The 25,865-nt window shown below is 39.8% G+C and overlaps 1 protein-coding gene and 1 long non-coding RNA gene across 2 annotated transcripts; both read left to right on the top strand.

The window, feature by feature from the left end:
* The first annotated feature begins 5,763 nt into the window (after nt 1-5,763).
* On the top strand, nt 5,764-9,471 carry LOC139175356 (uncharacterized). Its single transcript, XR_011560515.1, has 2 exons — nt 5,764-5,886; nt 8,833-9,471. It is a non-coding gene; the product is annotated as an uncharacterized lncRNA (long non-coding RNA).
* Nucleotides 9,472-17,949: 8,478 nt separating this feature from the next.
* Nucleotides 17,950-25,173, top strand: LOC139175359 (protein S100-A2-like). The gene is made up of 4 exons (XM_070766426.1): nt 17,950-18,053; nt 21,576-21,796; nt 23,601-23,749; nt 24,924-25,173. Exons 3-4 carry the CDS (start codon nt 23,609-23,611, stop codon nt 25,086-25,088), a joined length of 306 nt encoding a protein of 101 aa, XP_070622527.1. The 5' UTR covers nt 17,950-18,053; nt 21,576-21,796; nt 23,601-23,608; the 3' UTR covers nt 25,089-25,173.
* The last annotated feature ends 692 nt before the right edge of the window (nt 25,174-25,865 follow it).

Here is a 25,865-nt window from a genome sequence, read left to right on the forward strand (position 1 = left end):
TATGTACACTGAGAGCATAGGCACCAAGACAAATTCCTTGTGTGTCCAATCATACTTGGCCAATAAAGAATTGAATTATATTATATTATATTATATTATATTATATTATATTATATTATATTATATTATAATATTCAATTTATTAGATTTGTATGCCGCCCCTCTACGAAGACTTGGGGCGGCATACAAATCTAATAAATTGAATATAATATAATTAATGTAATATAATATAATGTAATGTAATGTAATGTAATATAATAAATATAATATAATATAATATAATATAATAAATATAATATTATATTATATTATATTTATATTATAATTATATTACAGTATATTCTAAATCCATCAAAACGGTTTGCAGAAAACCACCTGACTTTTTTCTTCATTGCAAACGCTACAATTCACCTATCTAGAACATGGCTTAATCTTTATACCATTAACTAAATTAACTGTTTTTCTTAATAACTGAAAATTTAAATGCCCCATTCTTCTGTGTAACATGTGTATACCTTCATCATAAGGTTTCTTGTTAACAAACATAGAATTAACTGCAACTACTTTTTCCTCGTTCATAACATATAAACCATTACATAATACTGCAATTACTCTGAAATCTGCTTTTTTAAAATAATATATTTACTTTCTGTAAGCCCATTTGAGTTAAAACATTTACAGATAACAAATTATGGTTTAACTGAGGAATACATTTCTTCTTGTAGAAACAAGCATTTTGCAGTTCCTCCACCTGCAGACTTTATTCTCCAGCCGTTAGCAAAACTAATATTTGATTGCTTGGAGCTAGCTTAGCAAAACACTTATCATTAACCAAACAACGCGTAGCTCCGCTATCTACAATCCATAAATTATGCTCTTATTTCCTGGTTTGTTTGTTCTTTACACTCATATCAACCTTTTTATGAGCAATTAGTACATTGCCAGTTGTAGCTCTTCCATTTCTCTTACAGAATTTAGCTAAACGACCAGGCTTATTAAAAACATAACATTTCTTAACAGAAAAAACACATTTAGCTGCAATGTTTTTATTTATTTATTTATTTATTTATTTATTCTTTGTCCAATATGCAATACATATGGAAGAGAATAGGCATTAAGTAATATATATAAAGATAGTAAGTAAAAAAGAAGAGAAGTAGATGAGAGGGACAGAATATATATGATATATGAGATAAGGAAAGACAATTGGACAGGGGACGTTAGGCACATCAGTGCACTTATGTACGCCCCTTACTGGCCTCTTAGGAACCTGGAGAGGTCAATCGTGGAGAGTCTAAGGGAGAAATGTTGGGGGTTGGGAGTTGACACTATTGAGTCCGATAATGAGTTCCATGCTTCGACAACTCGATTGTTAAAGTCATATTTTTTACAGTCAAGTTTGGAACGGTTAATATTAAGTTTGAATCTGTTGCGTGCTCTTGTGTTGTTGCGGTTGAAGCTGAAGTAGTCGTTGACCGGAAGGACGTTGCAGCATATGATCTTGTGGGCAATACTCAGATTCAGATCTGATAGATGTAGGCTGCATCAACAGAGGGATAGAATCAAGGCAACACTTAGAATATGGCATCCAGGCTTGGGCGCCACAATGCAAAAAGGATGTTGAGACTCTAGAAAGAGTGCAGAGAAGAGCAACAAAGAGGATTATTGGACTGGAGGCTAAAACATATGAAGAACGATTGCAGGAACTGGGCATGGCTAGTTTGGTGAAAAGAAGGACCAGGGGAGACACGATAGCAGCCTTCCAATATCTCAGAGGTTGCCACAAAGAAGAAGTAGTCAAAATATTTTCCAAAGCACCGGAGAGTGCTCTGTTCTACACATTGGGAAGAAGAATCTGAACTCCAAATACGAACTGAATAATCAAATTATCACAGATAACCCCCACTCGGTTAAAGACCTTGGTATACTAACAACAAAAGATTTAAGTGCCAAAGCCCACTGCAACAATATAGCCAAGAAGGCTTCAAGAGTTGTAAACCTAATCCTACGTAGCTTCTGCTCTGGCAATCTCACACTACTTACCAGAGCTTACAAAACTTTCACCAGACCCATCCTCGAATACAGCTCATCTGTTTGGAACCCATATCGCATCTCAGACATTAACACCCTTGAAAATGTCCAAAGATACTTCACCAGAAGAGCCCTTCACTCCTCCACTCGAAATAGAATACCCTATGAGACTAGACTTTCAATCCTGGGCCTAGAAAGTTTAGAACTAAGACGCCTTAAACAAGATCTAAGTATTGCCCACAAGATCATATGCTGCAATGTCCTGCCTGTCGGTGACTACTTCAGCTTCAACCACAACAACACAAGAGCACACAACAGATTTAAACTTAATTTCAACCGCTCCAAACTTGACTGTAAAAAATATGACTTCAGTAACCGAGTTGTCGAAGCGTGGAACTCATTACCGGACTCCATAGTGTCATCCCCAAACCCCCAACACTTTACCCTTAGATTATCTATGGTTGACCTACCCAGATTCCTAAGAGGTCAGTAAGGGGTGTGCATAAGTGCACTAGAGTGCCTTCCGTCCCCTGTCCTATTGCTCTCCTATATCTCCTATTCCTTTCTTCTATTCCTATATCTCTTCTTCTATTCTTTCATTGATATGTTCTATTACTTTATCTTCTTTTCTATTATTTCTTAGATACATTTTACTATGAGTATCTCCTCTATAACCTTCATCATGTATTTTACTATGTGTATATACAGTGGTCCCTCGATTTTCGCGGGTTCAAACTTCGCGAAAAGTCTATACCACGGGTTTTCAAAAATATTAATTAAAAAATACTTCGCGGGTTTCCCCCCTATACCACGGTTTTTCCCGTCCAATAACGTCATATGTCATCACCAAACTTTCATCCACCTTTAATAAATATTTTTTTAAAATAAACTTTAATAAATAAACATGGTGAGTAATAATCTAAATGGTTGCTAAGGGAATGGGAAATTGTAATTTAGGGGTTCAAAGTGTTAAGGGAAGGCTTGGGATACTGTTCATAGCCAAAAATAGTGTATTTACTTCCGCATCTCTACTTCGCGGAAATTCGACTTTCGCGGGCGGTCTGGGAACGCATCCCCCGCGAAAATTGAGGGAACACTGTAGATATATACCCACTAAAACCCTCATTGTGTATTGGACAAAATAAATAAATAAATAAATAATAAAGGGTAGGACAAGAAGCAACAGGTGGAAACAGGTGGAGACAAGAATTAAGGAGAAATTTCCTGAAAGGAAAGAATAATTAAGAAGCTTTGGACATATTGAATTTCCAGAGGAAACCTGAATCGTAGTAAAGGCAAGCAGAATTAAGGAGAGGCTACCTTAGAATAATAGAATAGAAATCTTTATTGACCAAGGGCGATTGGACAAACAAGGGATTGGTCTTTATTGCAGATCAATGTACATAAAATGAATCATGAGGTGCAGCAGTTAATGATTGTCACAAGGTCAAATAAGCAATGAGGAAACAATCAATATTAATAGAAATCTTAAGGACAGAAGCAACAAGTTACAGCCATACAGTCCTAAGTGGGAGGGGATGGGTGATAAGAACGATGAGAAAAAACTATTCGTGCAGCCTCAGAAAATAGTTTGACAGTGGTGAGAGAGTTAGTTGTTTAGCAGAGTGATGGCGTTCGGGGGGAAAAACTTGTTGTCTAGTTGTCTTGGTGTGCAATGCTCTGTAGCAGTGATAGTGAGCCTTTTTTTTTTGCTCGGGTGCGAAAAGCGGGTGCACCTTTGCAATAATCTTTTTTTTTTTCAAATAAGTTTTTTTTCACAAGTAGAAAAACAATACAATTCAAAAAGAATAGTAAACGACTATTGCAAACATTCATTCATTCATTCATTCATTTATTGGATTTGTATGCCGCCCCTCTCCGTGGACTCGGGGCGGCTAACAACAGTTCTGGAGACCTCACCTACAAAAAGATATTGACAAAATCGAACGGGTCCAAAGACGGGCTATAAGAATGGTGGAAGGTCTTAAGCATAAAACGTATCAGGAAAGACTTCATGAACTCCATCTGTCTAGTCTGGAGGACGGAAGGAAAAGGGGGGACATGATCAAAACATTTAAATATATTAAAGGGTTAAATAAGGTTCAGGAGGGAAGTGTTTTTAATAGGAAAGTGAACACAAGAACAAGGGGACACAATCTGAAGTTAGTTGGGGGAAAGATCAAAAGCAACCTGAGATAATATTATTTTACTGAAAGAGTAGTAGATCCTTGGAACAAACTTCCAGCAGACATGGTTGGTAAATCCACAGTAACTGAATTTAAACCTGCCTGGGATAAACATAGATCCATTGTAAGATAAAATACAGGAAATAGTATAAGGGCAGACTAGATGGACCAGGAGGTCTTTTTCTGCCGTCAGTCTTCTATGTTTCTATAAAAACAGAATGTCAAAATCCAATACTAAAACAGCTAAAAACCCTTGTTATAAAACCAAACATACATACAAACATACCATGCATAAATTGTAGAAGCCTAGGGGGTTCCCCTATGGTTCCCCCATGCCTGACGGCAGAGGTGGGTTTTGAGGAGCTTATGAAAGGCAAGGAGGGTGGGGGCTATTCTAATCTCTGGGGGGAGTTGGTTCCAGAGGGCCGGGGCCGCCACAGAGAAGGCTCTTCCCCTGGGCCCCACCAACCGACATTGTTTTGTTGACGGGACCCGGAGAAGGCCCATTCTGTGGGACCTAACTGGTCGCTGGGATTCATGTGCTGGGATTCATGTAATTAAGAGAAAGAAAAGAAAAGGTAGGGAGAAGAAAAAAAAGGAAAAACCTAGCAAAAGAGAAAAAAGAGAAACAAGAAAGATGGACGGAGAGAAAAAAAGAGAGAAAAGAAGATAGAATAAAAAGAAAATAGAAAACGAAAGGAAAATGTTTACATTGTACATCATTTTGTTTGCATTCCATTCAAAAAGCGAACTCTATATATCTCCTTGTTGCTTTATCTAATCCATATATCAATTGTTTACATTTTATGGTGTTATTTATAGTTATCAATTATATCTAAGATTTTGCAATTATCTTACACTATTCCTCCTTCGGGGGAGAAAATCAATTCATTTTTTATTTATTTATTCATTCGTCCAATAAACAAATACATAGGAAGAAAAATAGACATGTGGCAATATATATAAGGGTAAAAGTGAACTTAGAGGAGAGGATATATGAAAGGAAGAGAATATATATGATAGGTGAAAGAGAGGAAAGACAATTGGACAGGGGACGAAAGGCACACCAGTGCACTTATGTACGCCCCTTACTGGCCTCTTAGGAACCTGGAGAGGTCAATCGTGGAGAGTCTAAGGGAGAAGTGTTGGGGGTTAGGGGTTGACGCAATTGAGTCCGGTAATGAGTTCCACGCTTCGATAACTCGATTGTTGAAATCATATTTTTTTACAGTCAAGTTTGGAACGGTTCGTATTCAGTTTGAATCTGTTGCGTGCTCTTGTGTTGTTGCGGTTGAAGCTGAAGTAGCTTCATTGACCGGTAGGACGTTGCAGCATATGATCTTGTGGGCAATACTCAGATTCAGATCTGATAAGGAAACAATGCCATTATCGCTGGATGAAATGGCAAATAATTAACCCCCTTCACAATGAGGGTGAAGCCAGGCGGTTCTGAGTAATGCCAGAATAGCTACATTAAAAAGGTTTAGGATTGCAAAAGGGGTTGTATCACAATTGGAAAGGGCGTGTCTTCTCCTCCCACTGGCACCTAAGAAGGAGGAACTCAATGCCAACTGAATATGCCAACTATAAATTCTCCAAGGCTTTCTGTCTTCCTTCAATTCGCTTCGCTCTCCCAGCTACTGAAGACTCCGATCGCATTTCCACGTTGGTGAGTAGCTTGGGTTGCTTCCACCAGCCTGAGCATCGAAAGACCAGCAACCTGAAACTCAGATTTATTTCGGCTTGAATTTGGATGAAGGTGGTGGAAGGAAGAGAGGGAAAAACCCAAATTATTGAACGTAATGCAGCTGTTTTCATCGTTAGCGGCTGTTTCAGAGCCTTCTCTGTGGGGGCCCCGACCCTCTGGAACCAGCTCCCCCCTGAGATTAGGATTGACCCCACCCTCCCTGCCTTTCGTAAACTCCTTAAGACCCACCTTTGCCGTCAGGCATGGGGGAACTAAAACACCTCCCCCTTGCCCATGTTGTTTTGTTGATTGATTGACTGTGTGCCTGTTTTTTATATATACTGTTTTTATGAGATTATTAATTTAAATTCTAACTAGATGGGTGGGCATTGGATTTGGTATTATGTACTGTACTGTTTTTTATTATTGTTGTGAGCCGCCCCGAGTTTGCGGAGAGGGGCGGCATATAAATCCAATAAACCTAAACCTTCAGTGCACCTTAAAAACGGAAGATTTTAATTTAATACCTAAATTTAAATTCAGATTTATTTAGTTTCAATTCGGATGAAGTCTGCAATCTTGATGGAAGGAAGAGAGGGGGAAACCCCCAAATCATTGATTTTCCGCTGTTTTCATCGTTAGCTGCTGTTTCGGTGCAACTTAAAAACTGAAGGTTTTAACTTAACGCCTACATTTAAATTCAGATTTATTTCAGTTTGAATTTAGATAAAGTTTGCCATCACGGAGGAAGAAAGAAACCCAGTTGTTGTTTTTTTTAAAGAAACCAAATTATTGCAGGGTGTTTGAATTGAATGCAGATGTTTTAATCATTAGCAGATGTTTTGATGCACCTTAGACATCTGAAGATTTAAAGTAAAGCCTAAACTTAAATTCAACTTTATTTCAGTTTAAACTCAGTTGCAATCTTAATAATAATAATAATTATTATTATTATTATTATTATTATTATTATTATTATTATTATTATTATTATTTATTGGATTTGTATGCCGCCCCTCTCCATAGACTCCGAATCTTGGAGGAAGAAGGAAACCCAAGTTGCAGGGTGCGTGAATTCAATGCAATTGTTTTCTTCTTTTGCAGGCATTTTAATGCACATTAAAAACAGAAGATTTTAATTTAGGCCTAAACTTAAATTCAGATTTATTTCGGCTTTAGGCCAAATTGAGATTTATTTCAGATTTGGATGTAGGCTACAATCACAGAAGAAATATCGAAAGATGCTTGAACTGAATTTCTCTGTTTTAATCTTTAGCAGGTGCTTCTATGCACCTTAAAAACTGAAGGTTTTAAGATTCATTCAGATTTTTATCCAGATTTATTTCACTTTCAATTCAGATGAAAGTTTCAATCTTGGAGGAAGAAGGAAACCCAGTTTTTAAAGAACAAACCGAGTTGTTGCAGGGTGCTTGAATAGAATGCTGCAGTTTTAATCTTTCGCAGGCGCTTCAATGCACCTTAAAAACTGAAGATTTTAACTTAAGCCTAAACTTAAGACTTAATGAACTCAATCTCAGTCTGGAGGACAGAAGGAAAAGGGGGGACATGATCGAAACATTTAAATATGTTAAAGGGTTAAATAAGGTCCAGGAGGGAAGTGTTTTTAATAGGAAAGTGAACACAAAAACAAGGGGACACAATCTGAAGTTAGTTGGGGGAAAGATCAAAAGCAACATGAGAAAATATTATTTTACTGAAAGAGTAGTAGATCCTTGGAACAAACTTCCGGCAGGCGTGGTAGATAAATTCACAGTAACTGAATTTAAACATACCTGGGATAAACATAAATCCATGCTAAGATAAAATACAGAAAATAGTATAAGGGCAGACTAGATGGACCATGAGGTCTTTTTCTGCCGTCAGACTTCTATGTTTCTAAACTTAAATTCAGATTTATTTTGGCTTGAGGCCAAATAAAGGTTGCAATCTTCAAAAAAGAAAAGTTGATTAAAAAAAATGGGTTATCGGCATTGAGTTTGTTGTTGACGAAGTTACAGAAAGCACGGTTAGACTTGGTGCGAAGGAGGCTTTCCTCTTGTTTGCTGTGATAGTTGAGGCAGCTGCTTGAATTGAATGGGTGTCTTTTAGTCTTGGGTGATTATTTCTAGATTTACACATTGGGAGAAACCACAAAGAATTGGCAAAAATAATCCTGTTTGGGAATAGATTGTTTAATTCTGGTTTATGAATTTAGGAGCTGGTGAATGGGCCTCACCTAAATTATAGTAATAAGAAGAAATAACTTGGCTGAACTTGGTTAGGGAATGTTCTATTTTCCCTCTGATTGATTGAGCCCCATTGATTTGGTGAAACACCGAAGAAAACCAAATAAACCCACTTTAGCTTCCTTGCTAAGATTGTTTCAAATCCAGTTTAGCTGTTCGAAATTCTGGAAGTTTGCAATTCAGGCTGTGCGAGAGTTGGATTTCTTCCCCCCCCACCCCCAAAAGAATCCAGAGGGTGGGCTGACCAATCCAGGGAGAAGATTAAAAATCTTCCGAGGAAATGATACCGATCAGTACAAATGTTAATATTTGTAATGCCCGCTGGCCAGCTGCAATCCTTTCCAGCCAAGCCTTTGAGTAAGTCGCTTTAGGATGCACAGACTTCGATTCCCAGAATTCCCCCATGCCCACTGGCCAAGGGTGGTCATGTTTTTTCTTCTTAAATTTATGTGGATTTTTTTTTTAAGGAGGATATTTGGTTTTTGGGGGCAAGGCAAGCTCTCTTGTCCGATTTTGATAACTGTCGCCTCCGCCAGTGAGGGAGGTGGAGTGGATCCTCCACGTCCAGGAGCAGTCTACCCCCAAGGGAGGTAGGAAAGCAGGCTGAAAAGCAGTAGATGACTAAATACGTTTTCTGATGATTGAAGTAACCAAACGATTATTCTTATTGTCACTTTCCCAGGTTCCTTGAAGCCCACCAGGATGTCCTACCAGAATCAGCAGAACAACCAATCGTCCTCCCCTTCTCAGCAGTGGAACGCCCCATCTCAGCAGTGGAACCCCCCACCTCATCCGGGCAACCCCGCACCTCAGCAGTGGAACCCCCCACCTCAGCAGGGCCACCCCCCACCGCAGCAGTTCTGCCCCACACCTCAGCAGGGCCAAACCCCCCCTCAGCAGGGCCACCCCCCACCTCAGCAGTAGTAACCCTCACCGCAGCAATGCTGCCCCACCAGCAGAATCAAAATCCACAAGGCCGTTAAGAAGCTGCTGAAGGCAACATCTGGAAGGGGAAGGGAGAAGGTCCAACCTCAACCGACATGGAAGCCCACCAAAGAAACGAGACGCTGGGAATTGACGCTTCAAGATGCCACCCACCACAAGCCACTTACCTCGTTGGCTTCCCGAAGGCCAAGCCGACCACCAAAGGCTCGCGCGGTTGGAGACCTCAGCAGCCCAAAACCACCGAGAAGAACCGGTCTCTGCATCTTTAATCGTGTCATCATCTTCTCCCTCTTCCCTCTTCTGGTGCCTTGCCCTGCGCTCTGCTCATCCCCTGCCAAAATGTTATTAAAATGCATGAATTAGCTGACATTGGAAAGTTGTCTTTCTTTTTCTTTTTTGCTATAGTTTTTATTGATTTTTTTTATATTTACATCTTAACATTTTCAGGTAGATCGACATCCATATATTTACATTCATATTAATACATTATATATTTATACATTGTATACATAATTATTCTTTATAATCTTTTCTCTTCCTCACGTTCATCTCCTACTATTGTTTTGTCCTTTTTTGGACCAATTTATACCTTTTAAACCAAGTATTATAATAGTCTTTTAACCATTTAGCTCCATCATTAGGTTGTCCATTTACGTGCAATCATTTTTTTTAATAAACTCTTTCTCTAAGGGTATCTCATGCGTGTAAATGATTCTAGCCGCTGTCCTTATTGTGTAACATTATGTTGTGGTTCGCTCTGGCCCAGCTCCTGCCCCAAGGACTGTGGATGTGGGGGAGACATCCACATGCTGCAGGCCTGTTTTGCCCCCGGTGGAATCTGATGATGAAGGCTCCTCTGACCAAGAAGACATGAGTGACAGGGAGGAGGAGAGTGGGGCAGACAGCTCAGAAGGAGATCAATTATCTAGCTCCTCCTTGGATTCAGAACAAGAGTTAATGATACAGCCACGCATGTGGAGAGCAATGCATAGGCAACAACAACTGAGAGATTATTATCAAAGGAAATGAGGCCACCTGTGGTTGGGTGGGGCTGTGGTCATTAGTGAGGCTGCTATAAATAGCAGCCTGTGGGTTTTGCCATTGTGGAGCATTATCTGATCTTTGTGTTTGGTGACTGCTTTACTGACTTTGACCTTTTGTGTGCTGATTTTGAAACTAAACCAGGGCAAAGTGTGTTTCACTTTGTGAAAGAAGAAGGACTGTGAATTGCCTCCCAGCTGCAAGCTAAGTATCACAGAACTGATAAGGGACTTGTACCAATTACCAGTTTGTTTGGAGACGAGTGTTCTTTGCTATACCAAAAGAGGGCTTGGTTTAAGTGAATTTTCATTATAAAGAACATTGTTTTGAATTTTCAAACGTGTGTGTGTGTCTGAAATTTGTACCTGTGAATTTTTGGGAGGATTCTACCAGAGAGCCTGACAGAACACATTAAGTATTTGATCGTTTTGTGGGTATGGTTTTTTTTACAATACCTAGCAAAACAAGTTCCAGCATGAATTCAATTACAGTATCAGTCATTTCCTGTAGCCATATGGGAATTTTCTTCCAAAGTTTTTTTTGCTTTGGGACACATCCACTCTAAATGAAAGAAGCTATCCAGGGATTAAGTCCAATGTTCACTAATTTATCTATCAGCTCTTTATGTGGAACCGTATCAAAGGCTTTGAAGTCCAGATAAGCAATATCCAATATGTTTGTAATCATTAGGAAATATACTGGTGACATTAAGAAAATAGTAACATCAATACAATACAATAACGCAATAACAAAAATGCTTCTATATCAGAAACTTTATGAAGTTTATTGTTGGAATCAGCACATCAAACTCCATAAAACACATATTACCTTTGCTGATGATCTTTTTGTGTTGACCAGTGTAATAATCAGGAAATCTAATTTCCTAAATCCAGCTAAAACTGCTCTAAATGGCGTTCAAAAAAAATAATAACAAAAAATAAAAATAAAAATAAGCGTGTTCTGTCAATTATCAGCTTTTTTCGACCACGGGCCCTTTAAGACGGGTGGACTTCAACTCCCAGAATTCCCCAGCCAACCCTTTATTTTTAATGTTAAAAAGTATTTTGCAGTTTGTTTGTTTTTAATGTGTGCAAAACAATGAGTGGGATGGAAACCAAGTTCTGCATTCTGACCACCAGAGGGCGTCCGAGAGCTTTGGAGAACGCCAGCGGACCCGCCCTTCCACTGCAGTGAACCATGCCGGCCACCAGAGGGCAGCACTTAGCTAGCTAGCGATATTAGGAATTCCTTCCCCCTCCCACGCTTGTCAATGACAGCTGGGAAAAGAATTACGCACCCTTTCAGTGCTGTGATGGACAGAGAGGGAGGGAGGGGGTGTTATGCGCTCTGCACATGCTCAGGAGCCGGGTATTTGAGGGGGAACAACCCCCCCCCAGTGGCATCGTAGCTTCAAACGGTCACTGGTTGCAAGCCAAGGACTATCTCATTATTTTATACCAATCATACAATCAATACATTTAACAAAAGTTGGAAGGGACCTTGGAGGCCATCTAGTCCAACCCCCTATTCACGCAGGCAATTAAATTGTACATTCAATTTAGGGATTTTTCTTGCCCCCCTTACATATTTTTAAACTATCTTTTAGCAAGGGTCGGATTTAATTAACTTAAACTTAAATATTGGATTTGTTTACATTGTATTATTATTGCTGTGAGCCACCCCGTGTCTGCGGAGAGGGGCGGCATACAAATCTGATAAATAAATAAATAAATAAATAATAAATAATAAATAAATAAATAAATGCCGTTGGAGATCATTAGAAGTTTTTGCTCCTTTTAAAATGTTTAATTATTATTTAAAGGGCACTCTTTATGAAAGAGGGTTTAAAGCAGTGTTTTTCAATCAGTGTTCCGCAGCACACTAGTGTGCTGTGAGACATAGTCAGGTGTGCCGCGAAGCTCAGAGAGAGAAAGAAAGCAAGAGAGAGAGAGAAAGAGAACAAGAGAGAGAGAGAAAGCAAGAGAGAAAGAGAACAAGAGAAAGAAAGCAAGAGAGAGAAATAGAGAGAAAGAAAGCAAGAGAGAGAGAGAGAGAAAGAGAGGGAGGGAAGGAGAGAGAGAAAGACATAGAGGGAGGTAGGGAGGGAGAGAGAAAGAGAGCAAAAAAGAGAGGAAGGAAGGAAGAGAAAGAAAGAGGGATGGAGAGAGAAAGAAGGGAGAGAAAGAGGGAGGGAGAGAGAAATAGAGCAAAAGGGAGGAAGAGAGAGAGAGGATTTTTTTGTCCAAACTTTTTTTAGCCCCCATCCTCCGCAGCTCAAAAAAAGGTTGAAAATCACTGGTTTAAAGTATACATGAAAATTGATATGGAGGAGATTTTGAGAAAATTGAACCATTATGGCCCAATTAATTAGATGTGATTAAGAGTAGGAACAGCCCAAAATGTATATCGGCTAACAGTCTTTTTGATAGTATATAAGAAATTGGAGTAATTATTTTTGTTCGGATGTCAAATGTTAAGGAGGTAGCATTGGTTAAACTATACACACCGAAATTGCAAAAATGATACATTCTAATATAACTTAATATTAATCGTATTTTTTTTTGTACACGTGATCGGAGAGAAAAATAAAAACATTCTTTATTCCCCCCCCCCCCCCGCCAAAAAAAATTGTGCATTCAATTTAAAGGTTTGAAATCCTCCAGCCCCAGTTGGTTCTCAGAGGGGAATTTTATGCTGGCCATGGATTCAAAAAGCCTTTTTTTTTCCCTGGCCTCGGAGCCTTTTTCTTCCTTAACAATTCCGTAAAAAGCCGAGCCTATTAGATGATTCATTCCATGAACATCCAGCAAAGTCATCTCCGCTCCAGACTTTTTCTGGGAAAATGGGATTTATTTATGTGTGGGGGTGGGGGGGAGGGTTTGGGGAAGGACAGATTTGAGCAACTGGTGGAAATTAATATATCCTTAGCTACTATGGTTTTATGTATGGTCTCTTAGGTTGTGTGATTAGAAACATAGAAGTCTGACGGCAGAAAAAGACCTCATGGTCCATCTAGTCTGCCCTTATACTATTTTCTGTATTTTATCTTAGGATGGATCTATGTTTATCCCAGGCATGTTTCAATTCAGTTACTGTGGATTTACCAACCACGTCTGCTGGAAGTTTGTTCCAAGGATCTACTACTCTTTCAGTCAAATAATATTTCCTCATGTTGCTTTTGATCTTTCCCCCAACTAACTTCAGATTGTGTCCCCAGATTGTTTTTCTTATTTTATAATAAGGGTTTTAAATTGCTTTTAATATTAGATTTGTACTTGTTGTATTGTTGTTGCGAGCCGCTCCGAATCCTCGGAGAGGGGCGGCATACAAATCTATTAAATAATAATAATAATAATAATAATAATAATAATAATAATAATAATAATAATAATAATTATTATTATTATTATTATTATTATTATTATTATTATTATTATTATCCATCATATTGAGGCCGTGGAGCTTTAACATCTTGCCGCAGCCATGGTGTTGTGTACGGATGTGGTTGTGTGGTTTTTAACTTGGGTTTTTAGATCACTTTTAAAATTGGGCTTTTGAATTATTGTGTATTTTTTTTCTCTCCCTATGTTGTGAGTCTTCGGAGAAGGGCGGCATAGAAGTACAATCAATCAATCAATCAATCAACAAACAAACAAACAAGTAAGTAAGTAAATAAATACCCACCCACCCCTGCGCTTCCTCTCCTTCTGCAGCCATGGAGTTTAAACCAGAATTTGGCTTCCCCCTCCCCCTTTTCTTTATATAAAGAGCCAGTTTAGTCTAGTGGGGAAGGTACCAGGTTAGACAGTGGGAGACTGGGACTTCTAGTTTTACTTTAGGCATAAAATCCAGCTGGGTGACTTTGGGCCCATCACTAGGTGATTGGGAGTTCTAGTTTTACTTTAGGCATAAAATCCAGCTGGGTGACTTTGAGCCCATCACTAGGAGACTGGGAGTTCTAGTTGTACTTTAGGCATAAAATCCAGCTGGGTGACTTTGAGCCCATCACTAGGAGACTGGGAGTTCTAGTTTTACTTTAGGCATAAAATCCAGCTGGGTGACCTTGAGCCCATCACTAGGAGACTGGGATTTCTAGTCCCACTTTGGCATGAAAGCTGGCTGTATAATCTTAGGCCAATCACCAGGAGACCGGGAATTCTAATTCTACTTTAAGCACAATAGCCAAATGGGTGACTTTGGGTTCATTACAAGGAAACTGGGAGTTCTAGTGCCACTTTAGAAGTTGAGCAGAGGTTGGACTAGAGAGAACAGAACTGGAAGAGACCTTGGAGGTCTTCTAATCCATCTCCCACCAGGAGACGGAGAGTTCTAGTCCTGCCTTAGCCATGAAAGCTGGCTTGGTGACTTTGGGTCAATCCCCATGAGACAGAGAGTTCTAGTCCCATTTTAGGTTTGATAGTCAGCTGAGTGACTTTGGACCCGTGACTAGGAGACTGAGAGTTCTAGTCCTACTTTGGCATGAAAGCCAACTGGATGACTTAGGGCCAATCATAAGGAGACTGGGAGTTCTAGTTTTGCCCAAAGCACGAAAGCTGTCTGGGTGACTTTGAGTCCATCACTAGGAGACTGAGAGTTCTAGTTCCATTTTAAAAATTGAGCAGAGGTTGGACTAGACAGAATAAAACTGGAAGGGACCTTGGAGGTCTTCTAATCCATCTCCCACCAGGAGACGGGGAGTTCTAGTCCCGCCTTAGTCATGAAAACTGACTGGGCGGCTTTGGGCCAATCACCAGGAGACTGGGAGATCTAGTCCCACTTTAGGCATGAAAGTCGATTGGATGACTTTGGGCCAATCGCCAGGAGACGAGGAGTTCTAATCCCGCTTTAGGCATGAAAGTCAATTGAGTGACTTTGGGCTAATCACCAGGAAACGGTGAGTTCTAGCCCCACCTTAGATATAAAAACCTGCTGTGTGCCTTTGTACCAAGCCCTCTCTCTCTCTCTCTCTCTTTCAGTCCAGCCCACCTCGCAGGGACGTTGTTGCAGAGAAAAATAGAAGTGTGGGGGATATGTTAGCCCCCTTATTTGCAAAGCCGCCCCGAGTCTGCAGAGAGGGGCGGCATACAAATCTAATAAATAAAATAAATAAATAAATAAAATAAAAATTAATAACCAACATTAAAAAAATGTGTCTGACCCACTCCACCCCTTCCTCATTCTGCCAGGGCAGAGGAAAAAGAGCAGACCCACGGAGCTTCCACACCGGGAAAGCAATCCACCTTCCCGATGCCAGGAAGCCGATCCCTCCAGATCGCCTGGGATCCAGTCCCAGTGGGATGGGGGGTGGGTGGGTGGGGGGTGGAGCTGGCCATAAATGGATTTCCGAGACGGTGTTAGGAAACAATGCCGGGCATTCGTGTGCGTTCATCCACGGAGGGTTCAGGACGTGACAAAGCGGGCCACGCCTGGCTACACACACAAACACACACACACACACACGCACGCTCGACAACAACGCGGCACAAAAGAAGCAGCACAATCGAGAGAATGCATTCTGCAAGCCAGGGAAACGGGCAGGGCAGAGGTCCAAAAACTTCCATCAGCAGTCTCGCTTTCAAAAAAAGCAGGATTGTTCGAATCCAGCCGGCCTGCAAAATGTTTCTCTCTTTGTTTCCCCCCCCCCCAAAATAATGCTGATCTATGGGATTGAGGCTGCAAAAAATAGGGGGGGAGGGTGTCACAAAGATGAGCATCGCTTCGAGCAGGCCAAAGTTCAACCAGTAAAGCCTACTCTGCCTTTCTTTCTTTCTTTCTCTCTTTCATTCTCCCTTTTTCTTTCTTTCTTTCTCATTCTTTCTTTTTCTTTCTTTCTCTCTCTCTTTCATTCTCTCTCTTTTTCTTTCTTTCTTTCTCTTTCATTCTCTCTCTTTTTCTTTCTTTCTCTCTCTTTCATTCTCTCTCTTTTTCTTTCTTTCTTTCTCTCTCTTTCATTCTCTCTCTTTTTTTCTTTCTTTCTTTCTCTCTTTCATTCTCTCTTTTTCTTTCTTTCTTTCTCTCTCTTTCATTCTCTCTCTTTTTTTCTTTCTTTCTCTCTCATTCTCTTTCTTTTTCTTTCTTTCTTTCTCTCTCTTTCATTCTCTCTTTTTCTCTTTCTTTCTCTCTTTCATTCTCTTTCATTCTCTCTCTTTTTCTTTCTTTCTTTCTCTCTCTTTCATTCTCTCTTTTTCTTTCTTCCTTCCTTTCTTTCTTTCTTTCTTACAAAGATTATTACAAAGAATATTTATATACATGATACTAGTAAGAGAGAAACATGAGGACAGGGGACGGAAGGCACGCTGGTGCACTTATGCACGCCCCTTACTGACCTCTTAGGAATCGGGAGAGGTCAACAGTGGACAGTCTAAGGGTAAAGTTTTGGGGGTTCAGTGATGATACTACAGAGCCTGGTAGTGAGTTCCAGGCATCAACTGCTCGGTTACTAAAGTCGTATCTCCTGCAGTCAAGTTTGGAGCGGTTTACTTTGAGTTTGTATCCGTTGTGTGCTCTTGTGTTGTTGGGGTTGAAGCTGAAGTAGATGTTGACAGGAAGGACATTATAGCAGATTATTTTATGGTCTATGCTTAGGTCGTGTTGAAGGCGACGTAGTTCTAAGCTTTCTAAATCTATGATTGTAAGTCTAGTTGCGTAGGGTATTCGGTTGCGAGTAGAGGAGTGGAGGAGCTGTATTCAAGGATTGGTCTGGGGAAAGTTTTGTATGCTCTGGTTAGTAGTGTGAGATTACCTGGTTTAGAGTAGTGTTAGTAGTGTGAGATTTTGCTAAAGTTTCGCCCAAGCTGGCTTGTGAATTTAGGACAAGCTGTGCTCGTGTATTCATTTCCTGCATTAAAATTAAATTAAATTTATTCCTCTATCGGCGAAGTGTGTGTGTGTGTGGGGGGGGGGGGAACAGAGTGGATCTTCTCCAGGTCCCATCAACGAAACAATGTCGCTTGGCGGGACCCAGGGGAAGAGCCTTCTCTGTGGCGGCCCCGGCCCTCTGGAACCAACTCCCCCCCAGAGATTAGAATTGCCCCCACCCTCTTTGCCTTTCGTAAGCTACTTAAAACCCACCTCGGCCGTCAGGCATGGGGGAATTGAGATCCTCTTTCCCCTAGGCCTTTACAATTCTATGCATGGTATGTATGTATGTATGTTTGGTTTTTATATTAATGGGTTTTTAATCATTTTTAGTATTGAATTACTATTGTACACTGTTTTATTGTTGCTGTTAGCTGCCCCGAGTTTCCGGAGAGGGGCGGCACACAAATCTAATTAATTAGATTAAATTAGATTTATTGGATTTATATGCCGCCCCTCTCCGCAAACTCAGAACGGCTCACAACAATAATTAATTAATTAATTAATAAACCTATCGATTTAATAAATTGACAGATAAATAAAATGAGAAAAGTTTTAAAAAATTTCATTCCACCTGTCAAAAAATCGTGGGATTTGGGCCAATTGTCAGGAGACGGGAAGTTTTAGAAGAGTTTTAGGGCGGCATAGAAGTCAAATAAATTAGTCCTGCCTTAGCCGTGAAAGCTGGCTAGTGTGTCTTAATGGACTGAATTAATTAAGGAATAAATTAATCTATCGATTGATTAAAGGAGGGGGGGAGAAAAGTGAATCTTCAAACCAAAGGGCAACCAATTCACCCACTGGGTTGAATTTTCTGATCTTTTTGTCCAGGTTGTGAAACAATTTGCATCGCGTTTAAATCTTGGCTTCTTTTGCGGATGGAGTTTTGTGTCGCAAGAGGTTTCCATGCGAAAGAGGGGGGGCTGAGGGTGTGGCTACCCCGATTAGAAGGAAGGGCCCATTTCCAGCTTCTGGGAGGCTGGTGATGACAAAGGGTGTGAGTCAGACTAAACATCCCGAAGGATTCCTGATTATATCAGCGGGGAGACGGCGGAACAGGTTGCCACTTGAAATGGGAAGTTCTCCTTTTCTGGAGAGCTTCCAGCAGACATTGGATGTGTGTGTTTGTGTGTGTGTGTCAGATGTTTCAGCGTAAGCATGGATTTAAGTTTTTTAATTTAAGTATGAGTTCAACTTTGTGAGTTTAAGTTTGACTTTAAGTTTAAGATCTAAGGTCTAGTTTAGTTTAGGTTAAAGTGTGAGTTTAACTTTAAATTTAAGTGTGAGTTCAACTTTAAATTTAAGTGTGAGTTTAAGTTTGACTTTAAGTCTAAGATCTAAGCTCTAGTTTAATTTAATTTAGGTTAAAGTGTGAGTTTAACTTTAAATTTAAGTGTGAATTCAACTTTAAGTGTGAGTTTAAGTTTGACTTTAACTTTAAGATCTAAGCTCTAGTTTAATTTAATTTAGGTTAAAGTGTGAGTTTAACTTTAAATTTAAGTGTGAGTTTAAGTTTGACTTTTAAGTTTAAGATCTAAGCTCTAGTTTAATTTAATTTAGGTTAAAGTGTGAGTTTAACTTTAAATTTAAGTGTGAGTTTAAGTTTGACTTTTAAGTTTAAGATCTAAGCTCTAGTTTAATTTAATTTAGGTTAAAGTGTGAGTTTAACTTTAAATTTAAGTGTGAGTTTAAGTTTGACTTTTAAGTTTAAGATCTAAGCTCTAGTTTAATTTAATTTAGGTTAAAGTGTGAGTTTAACTTTAAATTTAAGTGTGAGTTTAAGTTTGACTTTTAAGTTTAAGATCTAAGCTCTAGTTTAATTTAATTTAGGTTAAACTGTGAGTTTAACTTTAAATTTAAGTGTGAGTTTAAGTTTGACTTTAAGTTTAAGATCTAAGCTCTAGTTTAATTTAATTTAGGTTAAAGTGTGAGTTTAACTTTAAATTTAAGTGGGAGTTTAAGTCTGAGTTTAAGATCTAAGGTCAATTTTAGTTTAGTTTAGGTTTAAGTGGGAGTTTAAATTTAAGTGGGAGTTCAACTAAGTGTGAGTTTAACGATAAGCTTAAGATTAAATTCAGTTTAGTGTAGTTTAGTTTAGATTTAAGCTTAAATGTAAGTGTGAGTTCACTCATAAGTGTGAGTTTACTGATATAACTTAAACACACACAAAGTTAACCTTGAACTCAGACTTAAGTGTAAGTTTAAGTTTAAGTGTGAGTTCAAGTTTAACTAAGTGTGAGTTTAAGTTTAAGGTCTAAGATTTAAGTGGAGTAAGGTTCAAGGTTTGAGGTTTAATTTAATAAAGGATTTAAATTTGTCTCATCTTATCTTAGTTTAGTGTAATTATTATTTATTGGGTGAATTTATTTATTGTGGGGTTAATCTGGGCCGCTTGCAAGAATGAAACAAATGAACAAAAAATTATTTAAAAAGAAACATAAATGTAATAATGGCCAAGAAATGACACCCTCAAAATAAAAAAATGAAAGTATAATAACATGAATGGAAAGAATTAGTTGGGGGGGTTGGATTAGATGACCTACAAGGTCCCATCCAACGCTGTTTATCTGTAAATCTGCTAAGCAAAGGGTTTGTTAACTCTTTATTCACTTTTCATAGTTTATATAATTTGCAGTTAAGTGTTAGTCCTAGAGTTATGACTGTTAGAGAACCAGAGCCAGCCTTTTGTTCACCTGGGTGTTTAATTTCAGAGGCCTGGGTGGGCCCCGCTCCTTGCCTTACCTGTCCGACAGGTCTCAACAGGTGAGCTGGAGGCTTTGACTCCTGTTCGGTCCGGGCTTGCAAGAGACCAAGGAGGCATTTTAGGAGAGGCTGCCACCATCAAATGCCCCAGGAATGGTGTGAACAAAGAGGAACAAAGGGGATTAAAGGAAAAAAAGTAACTCTCAACCAGAATACGACACCAAAGTAGAACTTTTTTCGGGGTGGGAAGAATGGGATGGGACACGGGGAGGAGAAATAGGATATCCAAAAACCTGCCCTTCTATTCTGAAAGCAATTGAAACCAAGAATAAATAATCATCTTCCTTCATCTTTCTCTCCTTCCTTCTTTCCTTCCTCCCTCTCTCCGTCCCATCAATTCATCTTCTTTCCTATCAACCTATTTATCTAACCTCCTTCCTTCCTCCCTCCCATCAATCCACCCACCCACCCACCCATCTTCCTTCCTTTCTTTCTTTCTCTCCCTCCCATCAATCCATATTCCTACTCTCCTTGCCTTTCGTAAGCTCCTTAAGACCCACCTGTGTCGTCAGGCATGGGGGAACTGAGACATCTCCCCTGGGCATATACAATTTAGGAATGGTATGTGTGTATGTATGTGTGTTTAGAAAATGGGGTTTTTAAAATGTTTTTAGTAGAAATTTAGATTTGTTATAAATTGTTTTTCACTTTGTTGTGAGCCGCCCCGAGTCTGCGGAGAGGGGCGGCATACAAATCTAAATAAATAAATAAATAATAAATAATAATAAAATATTTATCTAACCTCCTTCCTTCTTTCTTTCCTCCCTCCCATCAATCCACCCATCTTCCTTCCTTCCTTCTTTCCTTCCTTCCTCTCCCTCCCATCAATCCATCTTCCTTCCTATCAACCTATTTATCTATCTAACCTCCTTTTTTCCTTCCTCCCATCAATCCACCCATCTTCCTTCTTTCCTTCCTTCCTCTCCCTCCCATCAATCCATCTATTTTTCTTCCTATCCACCTATTTATCTAACTTCCTTCCTTCCTTCCTTCCTTCTCTCCCTCCCTCTCATCAATTCAATTCATCCATCATGTTTGATTGTTTTTACATTAAGGGTTTTAAACTGTTTTAATAATTGGATTTGTACTATGCTTTATTGTTGTGAGCCGCCCCGGGTCTTCGGAGAGGGGCGGCATACAAATCTAATAAATAATAATAATAATAATAATAATAATAATAATAATAATAATAATAATAATAATAAAAAATTTATTGTCATTTGTCAAAACAACGAATTGTCATTGGCAACGAAAGTCGTGTGACAACCCAGAGGCCAGTCCCACCATACATAAAATTAGAATAGGTAAATTTAAAAATAGAATAAAAAATAGAATAAAAAAATAGAATAAAATGTCCCACCCGCTACAAATTCCCCACCCTAAACCACTCAACCATCTACATGAGAAACCGAGTAATATTGTCCAACTGTTCACTGATGGTGACCCTTTAAATAAATAAATAAATAAATGAATGAATGAATGAATGAATAAAATCTAACTAACTAACAAGTCTTCCTTCCTTCTCTCCTTCCCTCCCTCCAATCCATCCATCTTCCTTCTTTCCTTCCTTCCCTCCTTCCTTCCTGCCTGCCTTCCTTCCCTCCTTCTCTCCTTCCTTCCTTCCTTCCCTCCTTCCTGCCTGCCTGCTTGCCTTCCTTCCCTCCTTCTCTCCTTCCTTCCTTCCTTCCCTCCCTCTTCTTCATCCTTCACCATCTCCTCCTCCATCTCCACTGGAAGTTCCAGAGAGGTTCCATCTCTACCAGCTGTTTTTTATTTTTAATTTTATTGATTAAATTTGTATGCCGCCCCTCTCCGTAGACTCAAGTGTTGCGAGATCCACCGAATCCACTCTCCCCGGTTCCCAAGAATTCCAGCCAAACTGGTTTTAAAAATCTGGGTGAGGCTTGAAAGGCAGAACCGTCTGGGAGGGAAGAGGATCCGAAAGGTGACTTCTGAATCAAAGAAGAAGCCCAGAGTGGTTGAATCCGTATCTCCATTGCTGCTCCATTTCCCCTCCTTCTCCTCTTGAGCTCAACTGGGTAAGTGACTTTCCACCTTCCTCCTCCTAACCACAAATTATTCCTTCCCTAAATCCCTTGGCAAAAGGGAAGCGTAGGTGCCCAGCCTTCTTCGCCCCAAAATTCCTTTGCAACGTTATTCGAAACCCGGGTTTGTTTCGCCCATCCGGGTCCCCAAAGCTCTTTAAAAAATATATAAATAAATAAATAAATCTACGAAAACAAATATATATATTTATATATATATATATAGAATGCTGGCTATATAGAGCGCTGGTGAGACCCCATTTGGAATACTGTGTTCAGTTCTGGAGACCTCACCTACAAAAAGAGATGGATCAAATTGAACAGGTCCAAAGACGGGCTACAAGAATGGTGGAAGGTCTTAAGCATAAAACGTATCAGGAAAGACTTCATGAACTCCATCTGTATAGTCTGGAGGACAGAAGGGAAAGGGGGGACGTGACCGAAACATTTAAATATGTGAAAGGGTTAAATAAGGTTCAGGAGGGAAGTGTTTTTAATAGGAAAGTGAACACAAGAACAAGGGGACACAATCTGAGGTTAGTTGGGGGAAAGATCAAAAGCAACATGAGAAAATATTATTTTACTGAAAGAGATCCTTGGAACAAACTTCCAGCAGACGTGGATTGGTCAATCCACAGGAACTGAATTTAAACATGCCTGGGATAAACATAGATCCATCCTAAGATAAAATACAGAAAATAGTATAAGGGCAGACTAGATGGACCAGGAGGTCTTTTTCTGCCGCCAGACTTCTATGTTTCTATTTTTCTATAATTTTACTCTTTAAAAAAATATAATTCAGAATAATTTATCTGGCGACAACTGGATGCTGGCTGTTATTCTCTGCTCCGTCAAAATTCCTGAAATTCAAAATTGCAAACTCGTGCCTGATCAACGTGTTTCGTTCCAGTTTAATTTCTCCTTTTTCCCAATAAACGAACGCCTTTTGGTGCCGTTTTCTAAATCCTTGGCCCGAGAAAACTGCTTGTAAAAAATCTGATCCCCCCCACCCCACTAATTTTCCCTTTCCTATAATTCACTTTTTCTCTTTTTCTGAGTCCCATTGAGATTGGGCAGCATAGAAGTCAAATAATATTAAATTAAATTAAATTAAATTATTAAATTATTATTAAATTAAATTAAATTAATAAAATAATTAAATTAAAATAAATTAATGCACAGTTCTTAATCCATAGGTATTTCCTTGAAAAGGTGAAATGGTAATTACCTGTCGGTAATTCTGACCCTAGTTAAGAATTTCCACTGTTATGCCTGGTGGATGTTCGGTCCCGATTTTATAACCTTTTTTTCTCTCGCCATGGTTGTTGTAAGTGAATCGAATCGATGCCGTCATTAAGCGAATCGATGCCGTCATTAAGCGAATCCATCTCGCTCCCTTGACTTTGTTCACCGATAGGTCACAAACGGCGATCGAGGGAGGCCACAGCCACCATAAATGCTTGCCGGTTACCAAATGCTTCAATTTTGACCACGTTGCACAGGTTACGGCGGTTGTAAGTCTGAGGACGCCCCTCCAAGTTGCTTCCTTCTGACGCTTTCCATAACTTCAAACGGTCGCTAAATTAACCCACTGCAGGTCGAGGACACCCCCCCCCCAATCCCGTAGCGAGAGTTTGATTGTGACAATCGGGACGCAAATTTCGTCCGAAAGGGACAAAAGACGGCAGAATTCGCGCCGCATTATTCCGTCGATGAAGGCGTGGCGCCCTTCCGGAACGACTTCTGTTTGGCCGTAAAGCGGGTCGCTCAATTTTGCGCTTCTCCACCCTCCTGCCAGAATCCAAGATGGAGACCTCGCTGGAAGAAGCCCTGGGCGTGATGGTGGAAACCTTCTACAAATATTCAGCCAAAGAAGGAGACAGGCACAAGCTCAACAAGAAAGAGATGAAGGAGCTGCTCTTGGTAGAGATGCCCAATTTTGTCAAGGTGAGGCAGCGAGGGAGGAAAATGCTCTTTTCGGGCATTGATTAGGTTTGATTGGAGGCCTCTCTTGTAGAGTATCCCAGACCAGGCAGGGTTTTATGCTGTGTTCCTTCCTTCCTTCCATCCCTCCTTCCTTCATTCCCTGCAATCTTCCTTCCTTCCTCCTTCCATCCTCCCTTCCTTCTTGCTTCCTTCCGTCCTCCCCCCTCCTTCCTCCTCTAGTTTTCCTTCCTTCTTTCCTCCTTCCATCCCTTCCTCCTTCATTACCGGCAATCTTCCTTCCTTCTTCTATCCTCCCTCCTTCCTTCCTTCCTGCTCTTTCTTCTTTCCCTTGCCTTCCTGCCTCCTTCCTTCATTTCCTTCAATCTTCCTTCCTTCCTTCTTCCTTCCTTCTATCTTCCCTCCCTCCTTCCTTCCATCCCTTCCTCCTTCATTACCGGCAATCCTCCTTCCTTCCATTGTTATGCTGTTTTTATTGTTGTTGTGAGCCGCCCCGAGGCTTCGGAGAGGGGCGGCATACAAATCTAATTAATTGAAATTGAATTGAAAATCCTCCCTCCTTCCTTCCTGCTCTTTCTTTCTTCGTCTTCCTACTTCCTTCCTTCATTCCCCCTTTAATCTTCCTTCCTTCCCTTGTCTTCCCTCCTTCCTTCATTTCCTGCAATCTTCCTTCCTTCCTTCCATCCTTCCTCCCTCCTTTCCTTCTCCAATCTTCTTTCCTTACTTTTATTTTATTTATTTATTCATTAAATTTGTATGCCGCCCCTCTCCGCAGACTCGGGGCAGCTCACAGCAACAATAGAAAACATTCTTCCTCCCTCCCTCCCTCCAAATCTTCCTTCCTTCCTTCCTTCCTTCCTTCCTTCCTTCCTCCCTCCCTCCCTCCCTCCCTCCATCACTGGAGGTTTTTAAGAAGAAACTAGACAGCCACTTGTCTGAAATGGTTGAGGGTCTCCTGCCTGAGCAGAGGGTTTAATTTAATTTCTTTAATTTCTTTAACTTCTACGCCACCCAATCTCATGGGTTGGACTAGAAGACCTCCAGGGTCCCTTCCAACTCTGTTCTTCTGCCATTCTGTTAAGTCAGCATCCAGAAAGGCTCTCCTTTGGGGGAGGAGGAGAAAAATATACATTCCGCGTTTGACGTCAACGTCGCTTCTCTCCTGTTCCTCTCGCAGGGGAAGATCAACGAACGCGGTTTCGAATTCTTGATGGAGAAACTGGATGATAACGAAGACGAAGAACTAGATTTCCAGGAATACGCCGTGTTTCTGGCGCTGGCAGCATCTCTCTGCTACGAATTCCTCCAGGAATGTGCGGACGAGAGCAATCGGAAGCTATGAAGTGGAGGATTTGGGGAACGGGGCAGCGGGAAGGAATTTGGGGTGTTGCATCTCTTGTGCGAAGACCCCATTGCTAACAAATAAAGATTGCTTTTTTTAAAAAACCAACCCACAAATCTTGTCGATCGCAACCCATTTTTGTCTGGAAATGAATCTTTTCTATGCTGGTTTGCAAAATGTAGCGATGATGAAGATGGATAAAAATGGATGATGGATAAAAATTAATGGATAAAATTGGATGATGGATAAAAATGGATGATGAATAAAAATGGATGATGGAAAAATTGATGGAAAAAATTGGATGATGGAAAAATTGATGGATAAAAATGGATGATGGAAAAATTGATGGATAAAAATGGATGATGGATAAAAATGGATGATGGATAAATTGATGAATAAAAATGGATGATGGAAAAATTGATGGATAAAAATGGATGGAAATAATTGATGGATAAAAATGGATGATTGATAAAAATGGATGATGGATTAAATTGGTTCGTGGATAAAAATGAAGTGATGACGGATAAAATTTGGATAAAAATTGATGATCGATAAAATGGATGGATAAAAATGGATGATGGATAAAATTGGTTCATGGATAAAAATGAAGTGATGATGGATAAAATTTGGATAAAAATTGATGGATAAAAATTGATGATCGATAAAGTGGACGATGGATAAAAATGAAGTGACGATGGATCAAATTTGGCCTTTTTTTAAAAAAATGAGCGAACAATACCAGTATAAAATAGTATTTTCGACCGTTCCTTGCACTTA

This window comes from Erythrolamprus reginae, chromosome 13, assembly GCF_031021105.1.
Source record: "Erythrolamprus reginae isolate rEryReg1 chromosome 13, rEryReg1.hap1, whole genome shotgun sequence".
Classification (NCBI taxonomy): domain Eukaryota; kingdom Metazoa; phylum Chordata; class Lepidosauria; order Squamata; family Dipsadidae; genus Erythrolamprus; species Erythrolamprus reginae.

Coding starts and splice junctions, on each gene's coding strand:
- LOC139175359 (XM_070766426.1), top strand. CDS start 23,609: ATGGAGACCTCGCTGGAAGAAGCCCTGGGCGTGATGGTGGAAACCTTC. Junction 23,750..24,923: donor AGATGCCCAATTTTGTCAAG/GTGAGGCAGCGA, acceptor TTCCTCTCGCAG/GGGAAGATCAACGAACGCGG.